At 36.7% G+C, this 11,737-nt stretch overlaps 2 protein-coding genes across 4 annotated transcripts; one reads left to right on the top strand and one right to left on the bottom strand.

Annotated features, from left to right (window-relative positions):
• Nucleotides 1-303: 303 nt before the first annotated feature.
• On the bottom strand, nt 304-2,521 carry LOC103438966 (pentatricopeptide repeat-containing protein At1g71460, chloroplastic). Its single transcript, XM_008377507.4, has one exon. It carries the CDS (start codon nt 2,519-2,521, stop codon nt 476-478), a length of 2,046 nt encoding a protein of 681 aa, XP_008375729.3. The 3' UTR covers nt 304-475.
• Nucleotides 2,522-2,729: 208 nt separating this feature from the next.
• On the top strand, nt 2,730-10,002 carry LOC103438967 (dol-P-Man:Man(7)GlcNAc(2)-PP-Dol alpha-1,6-mannosyltransferase). 3 transcript variants are annotated; one of them, XM_070824624.1, is made up of 20 exons: nt 2,730-2,870; nt 3,217-3,258; nt 3,376-3,421; nt 3,673-3,759; nt 4,240-4,295; nt 4,608-4,725; nt 5,480-5,538; nt 5,742-5,813; nt 5,915-5,978; nt 6,161-6,264; nt 6,698-6,769; nt 7,352-7,438; nt 7,525-7,592; nt 7,748-7,816; nt 7,895-7,977; nt 8,150-8,249; nt 8,839-8,904; nt 9,386-9,479; nt 9,560-9,659; nt 9,728-10,002. In XM_070824624.1, exons 1-19 carry the CDS (start codon nt 2,748-2,750, stop codon nt 9,635-9,637), a joined length of 1,488 nt encoding a protein of 495 aa, XP_070680725.1. In that variant the 5' UTR covers nt 2,730-2,747; the 3' UTR covers nt 9,638-9,659; nt 9,728-10,002. The 3 variants fall into 3 exon arrangements, with proteins under 3 accessions (XP_070680725.1, XP_070680726.1, XP_070680724.1); XM_070824625.1 differs by having other exon boundaries at nt 5,915-5,970; nt 6,156-6,264; nt 9,560-10,002; XM_070824623.1 differs by having other exon boundaries at nt 9,560-10,002.
• Nucleotides 10,003-11,737: the final 1,735 nt, after the last annotated feature.

Raw genomic sequence — 11,737 nt, 5'->3', positions numbered from 1 at the left:
TATGGAGTCAAAGATGGATCACATGTTTATGTCTTTTTAAATCCCCTTGATGATGGATCCACTAATCACCTTTTTGAGCTTAACTGGTGTGATTCTCTATTAGGTTAATAATTCTTTTTTATACTGTAATTGTTTTTTAGAATGTATTTTTCAATAATTTGAGCTTACATTTTGATTAAGGTATTTCACAAACCGTCTATCTGCATTTGGGTTTGGATTCGAATTTTATTTCGATTCAATTGATGAGATTCCTAATGAAGTTCTTAATTCAAGGAGGAGGTAAAAAAAAAAAAAAACCGTAAATTGGTAACAACGATCACATTGAAGTAAATTGAAAATTACCATGTTACTCATACATGAAGATAAAATGGGTCTCTATACATTTGTGAAATTGCAGAAAACTAGTAATCACAAAGAAAGTTTCAGGAGCTTACGAAATTTATACATGAAAGAAGGAAGGTCCAACCATCCATCATTACGACAGAGATGAACTCAATGTTGTAAATCTTTGAGCCTCCTCAACACGGCCAAAACGATCAAGAAGTCCAATGATTAGAGAATATTGTTCCTCAGATACCTTAACTTTGTACACACGAGACATTAAATGGAAGATACGGCAAGCATCATCAACAAATCCAGCTCGATCGCAAATAGATAGAACCACCTGGAAAGTGAAATGGTTCGGAGTGAAGTCTTTAGATCTCATCTGATCGAACAGATTGATAGCTTCTTGATACATGTCATTGTATGCATAAGCCTCTATGATTGCAGTCCAAGTCATTGAACCCTTGACAGGGATTGCATCGAAAACAGACTTTGCATGATCAATGGCTCCACATCGCCCATACATTTTCACAATTTCAGCAGTAACAAAAGGGATCGATTCAAAGTTCTTCTTCAAAACTTGTCCATGAATTTCTTTCCCAAGCTTCAAATTCTTTAGGCCATTGCAAATATTCAAAATCCTTGCCATTGCAACGGAATCTGGCCTGTGCTTCGATAAGACCATTGACCTTACCAGACCAAGTGCCTCGTAGAGGCATCCGTTGTCAATATAGGAATCAATCATGGCCGTCCAAAGAATAATATTTCTGTTCTCCATCCCATCGAATAGTCTTATGGAGTACTCAAAGATGCCACACTTCGAGTACATCACCATCAAAGAAGAAATTATAGATACATTGGGCAAGAAACAATTTTTCACAGCATATGCATGTATCTCCTTCCCTCTTTTCAAATCCTTCAATTCTGCACAAACTGGAAGGATGGTGGCAACCGTGACCAAATCTGGCTTAAACCCTTCCTGCTGCATCCAAATGATCGATCGCAATGCCTGCTCAGGCCTCCCATTTGCAACATAACCCGACATCAAAGCAGTCCAGCAAATTGTATTCCTCTCCTTAGAATGATAAAAAACCCGCCGCCCCACATCCATATCTCCACACTTGCAATACATGTCTATCAAGCCAGACTGAATGAAAATCTGCTTCGAATAGCTTTTCGTCTTCACCACAAAAGCATGAACCTCCTGCCCTAGCTTTCGAGCCCCAACGTCCCCAATCACAGGAAGAATACTAGTCAATATAACCGAATTCAGCCTTATTCCTTCATCGACCATCATCCTAACATACTCCAAAGCTTCCCTTTGCCGCCTATTATGCGCAAAACCTGCAATCATGGCTCCCCATACAACAACATCTCTATCACCAAATTCTTCAAACAAGCGGTGAGCAAGCTTAATCTTGCCACATTTAAAGTACAAATCAACCAAACTGGTCCGAACAATTGCGCTATCGATGAAACCGTTCTTAACCAAAAGGGCATGCGTCTTCAAACCTTGCGACAGTGCCGAAGCACCTGCAAAGCTCTTAATCACACTAGAGAAACTATACACATTCAACTCAACCCCTAACACCCGCATTTCCGAATAAGTATCAAGAACATCACCGTACCGCTTCCCACCAGCAATGACAGTGCCTCTAAGCAAGGCATTCCACGAGTACACGTTCTTGCTAGAACTTTCATCAAACAGCTTCTGTGCATCATCCACTGACCCAAAACTAGTGTACATATTTACCAACTTTGTGCGTATAAAGTCATTGTTTTCGAGCCCATTAATCCGAATATGAGTGTGGATTTGCTTGCCGTGATCCAACGACCTTGTACGGACACATGCGGCGATGAGGGCGGAGAATGTGGTGACGTTAACCGGGATGCCCTGCTGGTCCAAGTAGTCCAAGATACTCAGGGCCTTCTCGATCTTATTTCTCCTTGCAAAGCTCTGTATGTCCTTGTAAATGGCATGTGGGTTCTTCGTGTGGAGCGGCAAGGAGTCCGGAAACGCGTCGTGTTCTTCGAAAGTCGGAGTCTTTTGTTTCCGCCGTGATGATAAAGCTTTCCGCTTGAAGGTTTGGCGGTGTTTATTACACTCATTAGAGTTTGCGGCGGCGATGCGGGTGCTTGGCGGGAAGCAGTGGTGGTGCAGAGAGAGAGGCGGTGAGGTTACTGTTACAGCTTCCATGGCTTATCAGCTATGGCAACGGCTACGGCTGTTACAACGTTCTTCTGACGTTGTTCTTGTTCAAGTGTCTTGTTTCAAATTTTTATCTGAACCAAAGCCCAAGCCCAATAAAACATCTATCCGGCCCAGCCCACAAGTAGACCCACATACTTCAGTTCATCTCTCTCTATCTTCTCTGTCTGTGTTTCTCTCTCTCTCTCTCTCTCTCTCTCTCTCTCTCTAAACAATGGCTTCCAAGTCTTCCAATTTTCTTGAGCGCCATGGTTACGATTTGGTACTTGGATCGATAGCTGCGTTTTATGTGTTCATGGCGCCCTACACTAAGGTTGAAGAAAGCTTCAATGTCCAGGTGGCACTTCTCTCTCTCTCTCTCTATTTGCCTGAAGTGTATGAAAGTGAAAAACTTGGAAATATTTACTAATAAGAGAGTTAAATGATTGAATTACAGTGATTTGTGGTAATTTTTAATGGTGGAAAATGTTGGAAATGTAAAATTTTTCAGTATATACAAAAAATTAAACAGGATTTAAATGAAAATTTGAGGTTCAAATTTGGTCTGCTCACTGATAACATGATGGGGGAGATGAGTTTGTTATCTGGGAAAACTGAATTGTTTATCGGCGTATTGTTTTCAGCTTCTTTAGTGCTTTTGCTTACTTCTAATTTCGTTGTTTCTTGTTCTTACTTGTTATCAGGCAATGCATGACATTCTGTATTATCGAAATCGCATAGATAATGTGAGTTTATATATCTGTCTCTTCATAAGCTTGTGTCAGCTGTTATGTTTTCTGGAATGTGTTGGTCCTTTTGGCTATCTAACTATTTTGTTTGGATAAATGTTTGCCTCCTGGTAGTATGATCATCTGGAGTTCCCTGGAGTCGTTCCTCGCACTTTTCTGGGTAAGCTTGTAAAATTTATGCTGTAGATGTTACTAACTTTGTGATTTAAAGTCTAAATGAGTAAATTAGCCAAATAAAGCCTTTTGGGGCAATGCCAATCCCCATATTTCTAGTGCAGTTTTAGCTGTTCTAGTGTTTTAACTCATGGATAAATTAATAAAACTACTGAAAATTGTACTGATTCGTTGATGACTTATTAAATGTTTGAAGGTGTTTACTTCACTGATTTGTGTGGTATGTCATTCTTCTAGGTGCATTGTTTGTTTCAAGTTTGGCATCTCCTTCTGTTTTAGCAATGGAACTGTTGCATTTGCCAAAGGTTTATAGTCTTTTAGCAGGTTAGTGCTTTAAATTTCTTGTAAGTTTGCATTCATCTAAGCGTTGCTTCACGAGTGGCAGCAAATATTTCATGGTTTCCATCTTATTATCGGCCTCCATATGGATTATTGTTTATTTTTGTATCTGGGGTTATGGGTTATGCTGAGATTTGTGGCTGACCTTCTTGCTTGCTGGAATGGCGATTTGGAAGGCCATCTAGTCTGAGAAGTCTCGCAGAGGATTTATTTGAAAAGCATGTTGTTTTGTGCATTCAGTGGTACATTTTGGTGGGAATTGAAAGGCATACCTCCTATATACTTTTCTTGCACTTGGGGTCATGTATTAATTTATTACTTCTTCTGAGAAGAAAAAAGTTGGATGAAATTCATGGGGAATGCCTTTCATTCTGTTTATATCTTTTTTAATTATAAATTTTTTTGATGTTATATCTTGCATTTCATAAAAACAATTCCTAAATTGTTTTAGTTGCTGTTTGCCAGTTCGTTTGGCATTAGGTGGCATCATATTATCTACATTATGCTTCTTTCGCCTTCAGGTATGCTGTTGCTTTATACTTATTTTCTTCTCGTGCACTGTACTCCTTGTATTTTGTTCAGTTCATTAAGTTGTGTTTCTTAAAAAGGTCGTACCCAGTGCACAAGGCTCCCGCTTTATGCAGGGTCTGGGAGAGGTGAATGTCGGCTAGCCTTACCCCCATTTATGGAGAGGCTGCTCCCAAGTCTCGAACCCGAGACCTACTGCTCATGGGCGAAGGCACTTGCCATCGCACCAAGTGCGACCTCTTAAGTTGTGTTTCTTAAAAGAAAAAAAAAATATAACTAAGCCTTTTATTTGTTTCCTTTTTCAGGTTAGACATAAGTTTGGACGTCAAGTGGAAGCTTTCTTTGTGATACTAACTGCAGTTCAGTTCCACCTTTTGTTCTATTGTACTCGTCCACTTCCAAATATACTAGCTCTGGGCGTAGGTAATTCTTCTCATGTGCATTCTTTTTCCCTTGTAGATGTAGATTTTTAAGATTGTACAGATTTAGAACTGGCTACCTAATGAACCTCTGCAAATGATTTGTTTTCTTAACAATTTATTTATTTTTTCCTGCTTCCTCCTACATGATTAATTAAGTTCACCTGCGGGTAGATAGTATTCGACACTCCAAATATGTATCTTTTTTATCATTTTAACAAGTTTGACTTGAGAATACAAAGGATATACACGTTAGGTACGTACTGGATATGGAGGGGAAAACATTATTTTGCGCCTTTCTTTTTCGTTGATTCTTAAATGCTGTCTGTTTATTATTATAATACCAAAGGGTCAAATGGCACAAATAGGAAACAGAAGAGTTGGGAAGGAGTCGTTCTTATTTTCTTCTTTGTGCGACCTAGGGGCTAGGGTTTTCATTTACACCCCATAGAAGAAGCACAGGAGAAGAAGATATTGTTTTGTTTTGTTATCGTATACATTTCAAGTGAATAGAATTCCTATAGAAGCCTGGAATTGAAAAACAAAGAGAAAGAGTTCCTTGAATTCTAGAAGATGAATATAACATCATTTGTAGGACCTTGTATTTTTTTTTTTTGGTATGATTATAACCTTTATAGCCCTTACTGTGCTTGGCCTGGGATGCATGCTAGTTTTCATTATTGAAATATTGATTGGCTCTGACAGCTTATTCATATGTCATGTGGCTTTTATTTATTTTTCGTATTTTCTTGTTGTAGTCAATTTGGCGTATGGGTATTGGTTAAAGGAGAAATATTATGCAGCCATAAACTGCCTGGTATGTCACAATATGCTATAATCAGATTATGCATCATAATGTCTAAGGATACTATTATCTCGGCCCTTTTGTCCAATTGGACTTTTTTTTTTTTTTTGTAGACTCTGCTGATGATTCTTATGAAGTAAGTTTACTTTATTCCTCACAGTTAAGATACACTTACCTGATTTTCTTTTAATTTTCATCTTGGTTTTTATATTCAGATTTTTGCTACGGTTATCTTTAGATGTGATATTTTGTTACTTCTTGGCCCTCTTGGCCTGGAGCTTTTGTTGGTAAGTTTCTACTTGTGCCGGTTAAGGTGGATAATCAATTTGCATTTTAATTTGTACCTTCGTGTAATAAATTATTAATTGATCTTTCTTTTTTATTACAGACTAAAAGAATTTCATTATGGAAGACGTTTAAATGCTGCAGTTTGTGTGCTGTATTGTGCGTAGGTCGTTTTATTATCATTATTATTGTTCTTATTGTTACTGTTATTATCATTTATTAGTATTAGTATTACTACTACAGGTACTACCCTACTATCAATTTCTTCAGATGCATAGATCACGACGTTGGTTGCAAAAATAACAACAATTTCTGAATAATGTTCTTGTTTGGATTTTTTGCAGTTCAGGCCTTACTGTTATAGTAGATTCAATTATGTGGAAAAGGTTACTGTGGCCCGAATTTGAAGTTTTCTGGTTCAACTCTGTGCTCAATAGAAGTTCAGAGTGGGGTGTATCCTTACAACAATTCTGTTTCGCATTTGATTTGGAGTGTGTTGTAATGTTTATAATCTTGTAAGAGTAAGACATATTTTTAGTCCAATTGAGCAGACTATTTCCGAGTCTTCAAGTGTTTCTGCCACCGAGTTTGTAGTGTGTGTTCTGCCTGGTTTTATGCATTTGAATCTTTTGTTAGTGTTTCGTTTTAGGGATTTTAGGCTATATATTAGGAGTGGGACAGTTAACTTTTGGTGGATACCTTTTCAGTGGATGCTAAAATAGGAGTATTATCGTTTTCTTTTCATTAATTGTTTTGGTACAAGAGAAGGAACTCTTATTCAAAGATTCTGTGGGATTATCACCTTGTCTTTTGGGGGCAAAGTGGAGTGAATGTATAACTAATAAATATGTGTTAGTAGTTTTCCTTAATATTACTTTTTATTCAGATACATCCGTTTTACTGGTATTTCACTTCAGCACTCCCGCGGTCATTGCTTGCTGCATACCCTCTTTTTCTGGTGAGTCTGGTGCCCTAACTAAACCTTCTCTTTCATGTATAATATAATTGGTTGTGAGCTTAGATTATCTGTCTATTATTTTGGCCAGTGCTTCGAACATTTTCTAATTTAATACAGTTGATGGCTGATAATACTTAAGTACTTGGCATAAGTATGAACTGCAATTGATATAGTAATTTTCTCAAGAGTAATTGTATGTCGAATGTCTCTACTTGGGGTAGATAATAATATAGTAAATGAGGTTTCAAGAGATTCAGATATAGCTTTCTATTTGGGACAAACCCTCTGTGCTGGATGAGAGACATGAAATTGTTAGTTTAGAGTTTGGACTTGGAACATTTCTTTCATTCTCTTGATTGGTTAGAATGTTTTTTTTTCTTTTTTTTTTTTCCCAAAATAGATGCACGAATGTGAAGATCATAATTGATGGTAACATGAAAATGAAAGACATGGATACGGAATCAAATGTATTTTGTGATTAATCATTTTGGATACATTCAACTTCTCAAGCATACTACTACATATGTTCCCAGGGCTCCAAACCCCTTATTCTTTCTAACTTGATACACAATCTTCTTGCAGCTTGGGGTCTTACTTGAGAGGAGGGTTTTGTTATTCGTTCTTCCAGCCTTGTCCTTTGTTTTACTTTACTCTAAGCTTCCCCACAAGGTAATATTGCTCATATTTTATAGAGTTTGGTGGGCTTATTTTTATTCTAGATTAGATAATGAAGGACCTTATATATCATGCTGCAGGAGCTTCGTTTTATAATTAGCTCAGTTCCCATGTTCAACTTATCTGCTGCAATTGCTGCAACTAGAATGTATGTATCAAATTGTGTAATTTGTAAAATAGGATCAAATTGTTGTAATTGTATTTTTGCTCCGGCATAAATAAAACCTGACTGTAAAATAGTATAAATGAATTCTGATTGTTCTTTCCTACAGTTAAATGAATTCTGATTGTTCTTTCCTACAGCTATAACAATAGGAAGAAGACTTTCTGGAACTTGCTTTATCCAGTGATGCTTGGATTATTGTTGATCAGGTTGGATGTTTAAAATTCTTTTGGTTTCATCAGAAAGAATAATCTGCCACCTTCTTTACTGATTTTATGTTTTTGTAGTCTAGGGTGCACTGTCATAAGTTTCATGGCTTCCAATGAAAATTATCCCAGTGGTCATGCTTTAAAACATTTGCATCAGACTGGTAAGTACTGTCTCTTTGTTTATATTAGCAATTTAGTTGGTATCTTCTTGTTACTGTTATTATTAGCTTCTTGTTCTGTGTCTCTTTATTTATATTAGCAATTTAGTCGGTATATATTTTTGGTACTGTTGATATATGAGTTTGATATTATTATATGATGAGTTTTTGACAGGCCATCTTGCGAACAGTTCAAATGAACATTGGGTTCACATTGATACGTTTTCTGCCATGAATGGAATATCCCGCTTCTGTGAAAATAATTTCCCATGGAGGTATAATTGATTTTCTTCTAGTTTTAACTTCACTTATAACTTCTGATGATGCTGTTGGCTATTCCAGAAACTCAGCTGTCTCTTTGGTCTGGCGGTTTTGAATTTAAACTAGCAAGTGTATACTGAAACAATTTCAAGATGACATGGTTTACGGTCATTATGATAATCATTCACCTTTCATAAACAACATAACATTTACTGTGAGTGAAGATTCTGTACATCTGGGTAGAGGAAGCTGAGCTTACACCTGTGTAGCAATAAATAAATAATTGTTAGAAGTCATGTCTCTGTTTTTCTAAAAGATAGGTATACGAGGTTGCTGACTCCGATTCTTTAACCTGGAAAATGGATATGGAAGACTGTATATCCTTCTAACATACGCTACTTATAAAGTTGTTTGAAACTTTGAACCCATGTCAAATTTTCTGTTTTCCTTTTCTATTCTCTTAAAAAAAATTCAGAGATCATGTTGAAGTAATTGTGAAAAATTCAATTTTGGAATCCATCTTAATTTAAAATTACTGGTTTTTAATAATATATAAATTGTCAAAGGTTTGTGTATCAGTTCGTTTAACTACTGGCAGTGCAGGTATTCTAAAGAAGAAGGGATTCCTCCCGAAGAGCTACACCGCAGAAATTTCACCTATCTTATAAAGTGAGTTTTTTTTTTTCTGATTGTCTTCCTTTTTCTCTGTCTAGAACATTCTTAGAATCGAATGTGTTAAATGAGTAGTGTATTTGGAGGAGAAATCTATGCTTTTGCCTTAACATTGACCATCCATCAAGAGTTTTCTGCCAACAAGACATTTTCCAAACAAACTGTTTAAGATTGTTAAGAAGTGTTGTATGGCAAACTGTTTATAAGACGTCAGTATCGTTTTCTAATTTCTATACCATCAATAATGTTAAAGGCATTTCGTTCATTCCCACATAACAGAGGATTAAATAGTTTAGAAAATTGTTTTGCGATAATTCTAATGCTTATACCCTTTCAACGGACACATGTAGAGATTTATCTAAATCCAAAAGCTTCTCCATTCTTACGGTGTTTGGATGCTCTTTGATTGAAACTTATTTTGTTTTGCATTGATGCTCTCATTTATGTAGTCGGATTTCATTGTTTTCTTGTATATCAGTGAACATCCTGCCATTGATGGATTCAAGTGCCTATTTGCTGTAAACGGTTTCTCCCGGGTTCGTTTGAGAACTGGATTCCCTCCCGTTTTACTGGTACAAATCTATATAATTTCACAAAAATAGTGACATGTTTGTTTTAAAATCAGATGCTAACTACTTCATCCTTGCTCCAGGTTAAAGAGCCCAAGGTTTATGTTCATGGAAATGTAAGAAACGAAGATGTCATGCATAGAATTTGGCCAGGCTGTTAATTCTCGTGGCTTTGATGAACAGGTAAGCGTATGATACTTACCGATACTGTGGTAACAGATACCTTGCATTTCTTATACGATCTTTGACAGCCTTGGCCTCTCAACAAACTGATACTTGCCGAGAAGACAGTCGAGCCTGATGAGACCAATCCCATTTCTTTTTAGAATGAAATACAGTACGGAAGATAAGCTATAGAACAAATTCCGTATCTACGCCCGGGTGGGAAAGAAAACACAAGAGTTATATGAATGCTCGTTAATTTTACTTGTTATTTGATTGTCTGATGAATAGTGTAGCCATATCTCACTAAAACAATTTTATTGTTTTTTTTCTGACCTAATGCAATGTATTAAATTTAACCTAATTTACATACTGCGTAAAGGTTTCTTTGGCTGTGATTGTATTCCATAGCAAAAGTTATGGACTGCAGTCGCTAGTTTTGCCTCTCGGAATTGTCACGTGACATGAAACTAAAGTTTTTCTCGTTGTGAATGATGTTGTGGACAAGGGCCAAGTTTTCTTGAAAGAAAATTCAGTCGGAACAACATTATTATGGCTGGAAAATCTCCATGGAGGGATTCAGTTGTGACATTTGATTTACATAATGTATGAGACTTTGACAAAAAGCAACGCATAAACAAAGTGGGAAATTGCTAGGTCCACGCATGGACCCACTTGCCTTTCTTTGAGTAACCAAGTGAAGTCCAGGTCAAGAGAGTACAAGAGTAAGATGGGGAGCCTAAATTTATCGACAAAATTTGCAAACTAAGTGATGTGTCAACACAAAAAATGAGCATGTTTATCGACGTTTAAGTACTAATTCAATCATTAACTTTCATGTCATTTAGTTTATAAAATGGCGTGTATTATGTCAAATCTTGCTCAACGAACCATATAGGTTCCATCGTGCAAAGGCTAAATTAGGTTTTAGGGTTGTTTCCTCGAGTCAAGTGGATATATTCGTGGAGCAAAGTGAGAGACATGGTTGATATATTAAGTTTCTTCGATGATTAGGTAATGGGATAATATTCTTTGGCATTTACAAACGAAAAATCACAATTTAACAATCATTATAGCTCCGATTTTGATGATTATTTACAACTACACTAGCGGATACCACAAAAACTTATGTCTATTTACTAGAAGTATAGAATAGACTCTAAATATTTGTTGAATCTATTGTTTTGACGGGATGTGCATTCTACGAAACAAGTTTCAACGATCCAATCGTCAAACTTGTTTGTACATACTTCAAGATCTCATACGTCAAAAATCACAAAAAACAAATGTTCGGAGATTAGGTAACCAAACGAAATCCTCCAACGGGTTAATTACTAAGGGGAGCCTACAAGGGAACCATCGATGAAACAACTCATGTTGTGAGCATTGCTTATTTACATAGACACCTTTGAAACCCTAACTAACATATTGCTAGTTTTCAAAGAAAAATGGAAAATCCACCAAAACAATGAGGGTTGCAGCAGCGACCTTCCAAGCCGGCGTCAATCTGCGAGGAGGGCTTTGGTAAGATGGTAAGAACTGTCGGAAGAGCCATTTATGCGCATCATAAGACAGCGTTTTATGCGTTGTCGATATCACACCTTGGCTCTCTCTACTGCAATCTTCATAAGTATATCACTCACTCCCAAGTTCCCTTTCCATTTTGAGGTATAGGTGGCCATTGTTTCTACGATTAATTGTGACTCTCGTCTCATGTGACTTGTCCTCGTCTCTCTATCCATATGTACAAGTTATGTGATCAGAGAGAGAGAGAAAAAAAAAAAAGTGGGAAAATTCTTTAATAGTACGTCATGATACTGAAAATGAATAGTTAAGATTGAATCTCTAAGTTAAAACACTCGTAACATTGAATGCTATTTAGTATTAAAGCCGGACAAAAAAAAAGTGATATGAACTGTTTCAAATAAGTTTTTCCATAATAGAATGATCAATAAGTAACTAATGGGGTTACCACATAGATAGATTTGATGTGTGTAATTCAAACTAGTCCTCTGAGTACAGAACAGAGGAGGTAGGAATTACAAATTGCAAGTTAACTTTCTAGTGATTATACAACTAGCTGGCCAAAGGCCAAGCAT

Source organism: Malus domestica, chromosome 07, assembly GCF_042453785.1.
Source record: "Malus domestica chromosome 07, GDT2T_hap1".
In the NCBI taxonomy this organism is placed as follows: domain Eukaryota; kingdom Viridiplantae; phylum Streptophyta; class Magnoliopsida; order Rosales; family Rosaceae; genus Malus; species Malus domestica.
Note: the sequence above shows the minus strand (reverse complement) of the source record. Positions and strands in the feature narration are given on the sequence as shown.

What these genes read in the sequence shown, in the direction of transcription:
- LOC103438966 (XM_008377507.4), bottom strand. Translation starts at nt 2,521, where the DNA reads ATGGAAGCTGTAACAGTAACCTCACCGCCTCTCTCTCTGCACCACCAC.
- LOC103438967 (XM_070824624.1), top strand. Translation starts at nt 2,748, where the DNA reads ATGGCTTCCAAGTCTTCCAATTTTCTTGAGCGCCATGGTTACGATTTG. An exon ending in AAGAAAGCTTCAATGTCCAG is followed by an intron (nt 2,871 to 3,216) that starts GTGGCACTTCTC and finishes ACTTGTTATCAG; the next exon opens with GCAATGCATGACATTCTGTA. An exon ending in CTTGGATTATTGTTGATCAG is followed by an intron (nt 7,817 to 7,894) that starts GTTGGATGTTTA and finishes ATGTTTTTGTAG; the next exon opens with TCTAGGGTGCACTGTCATAA.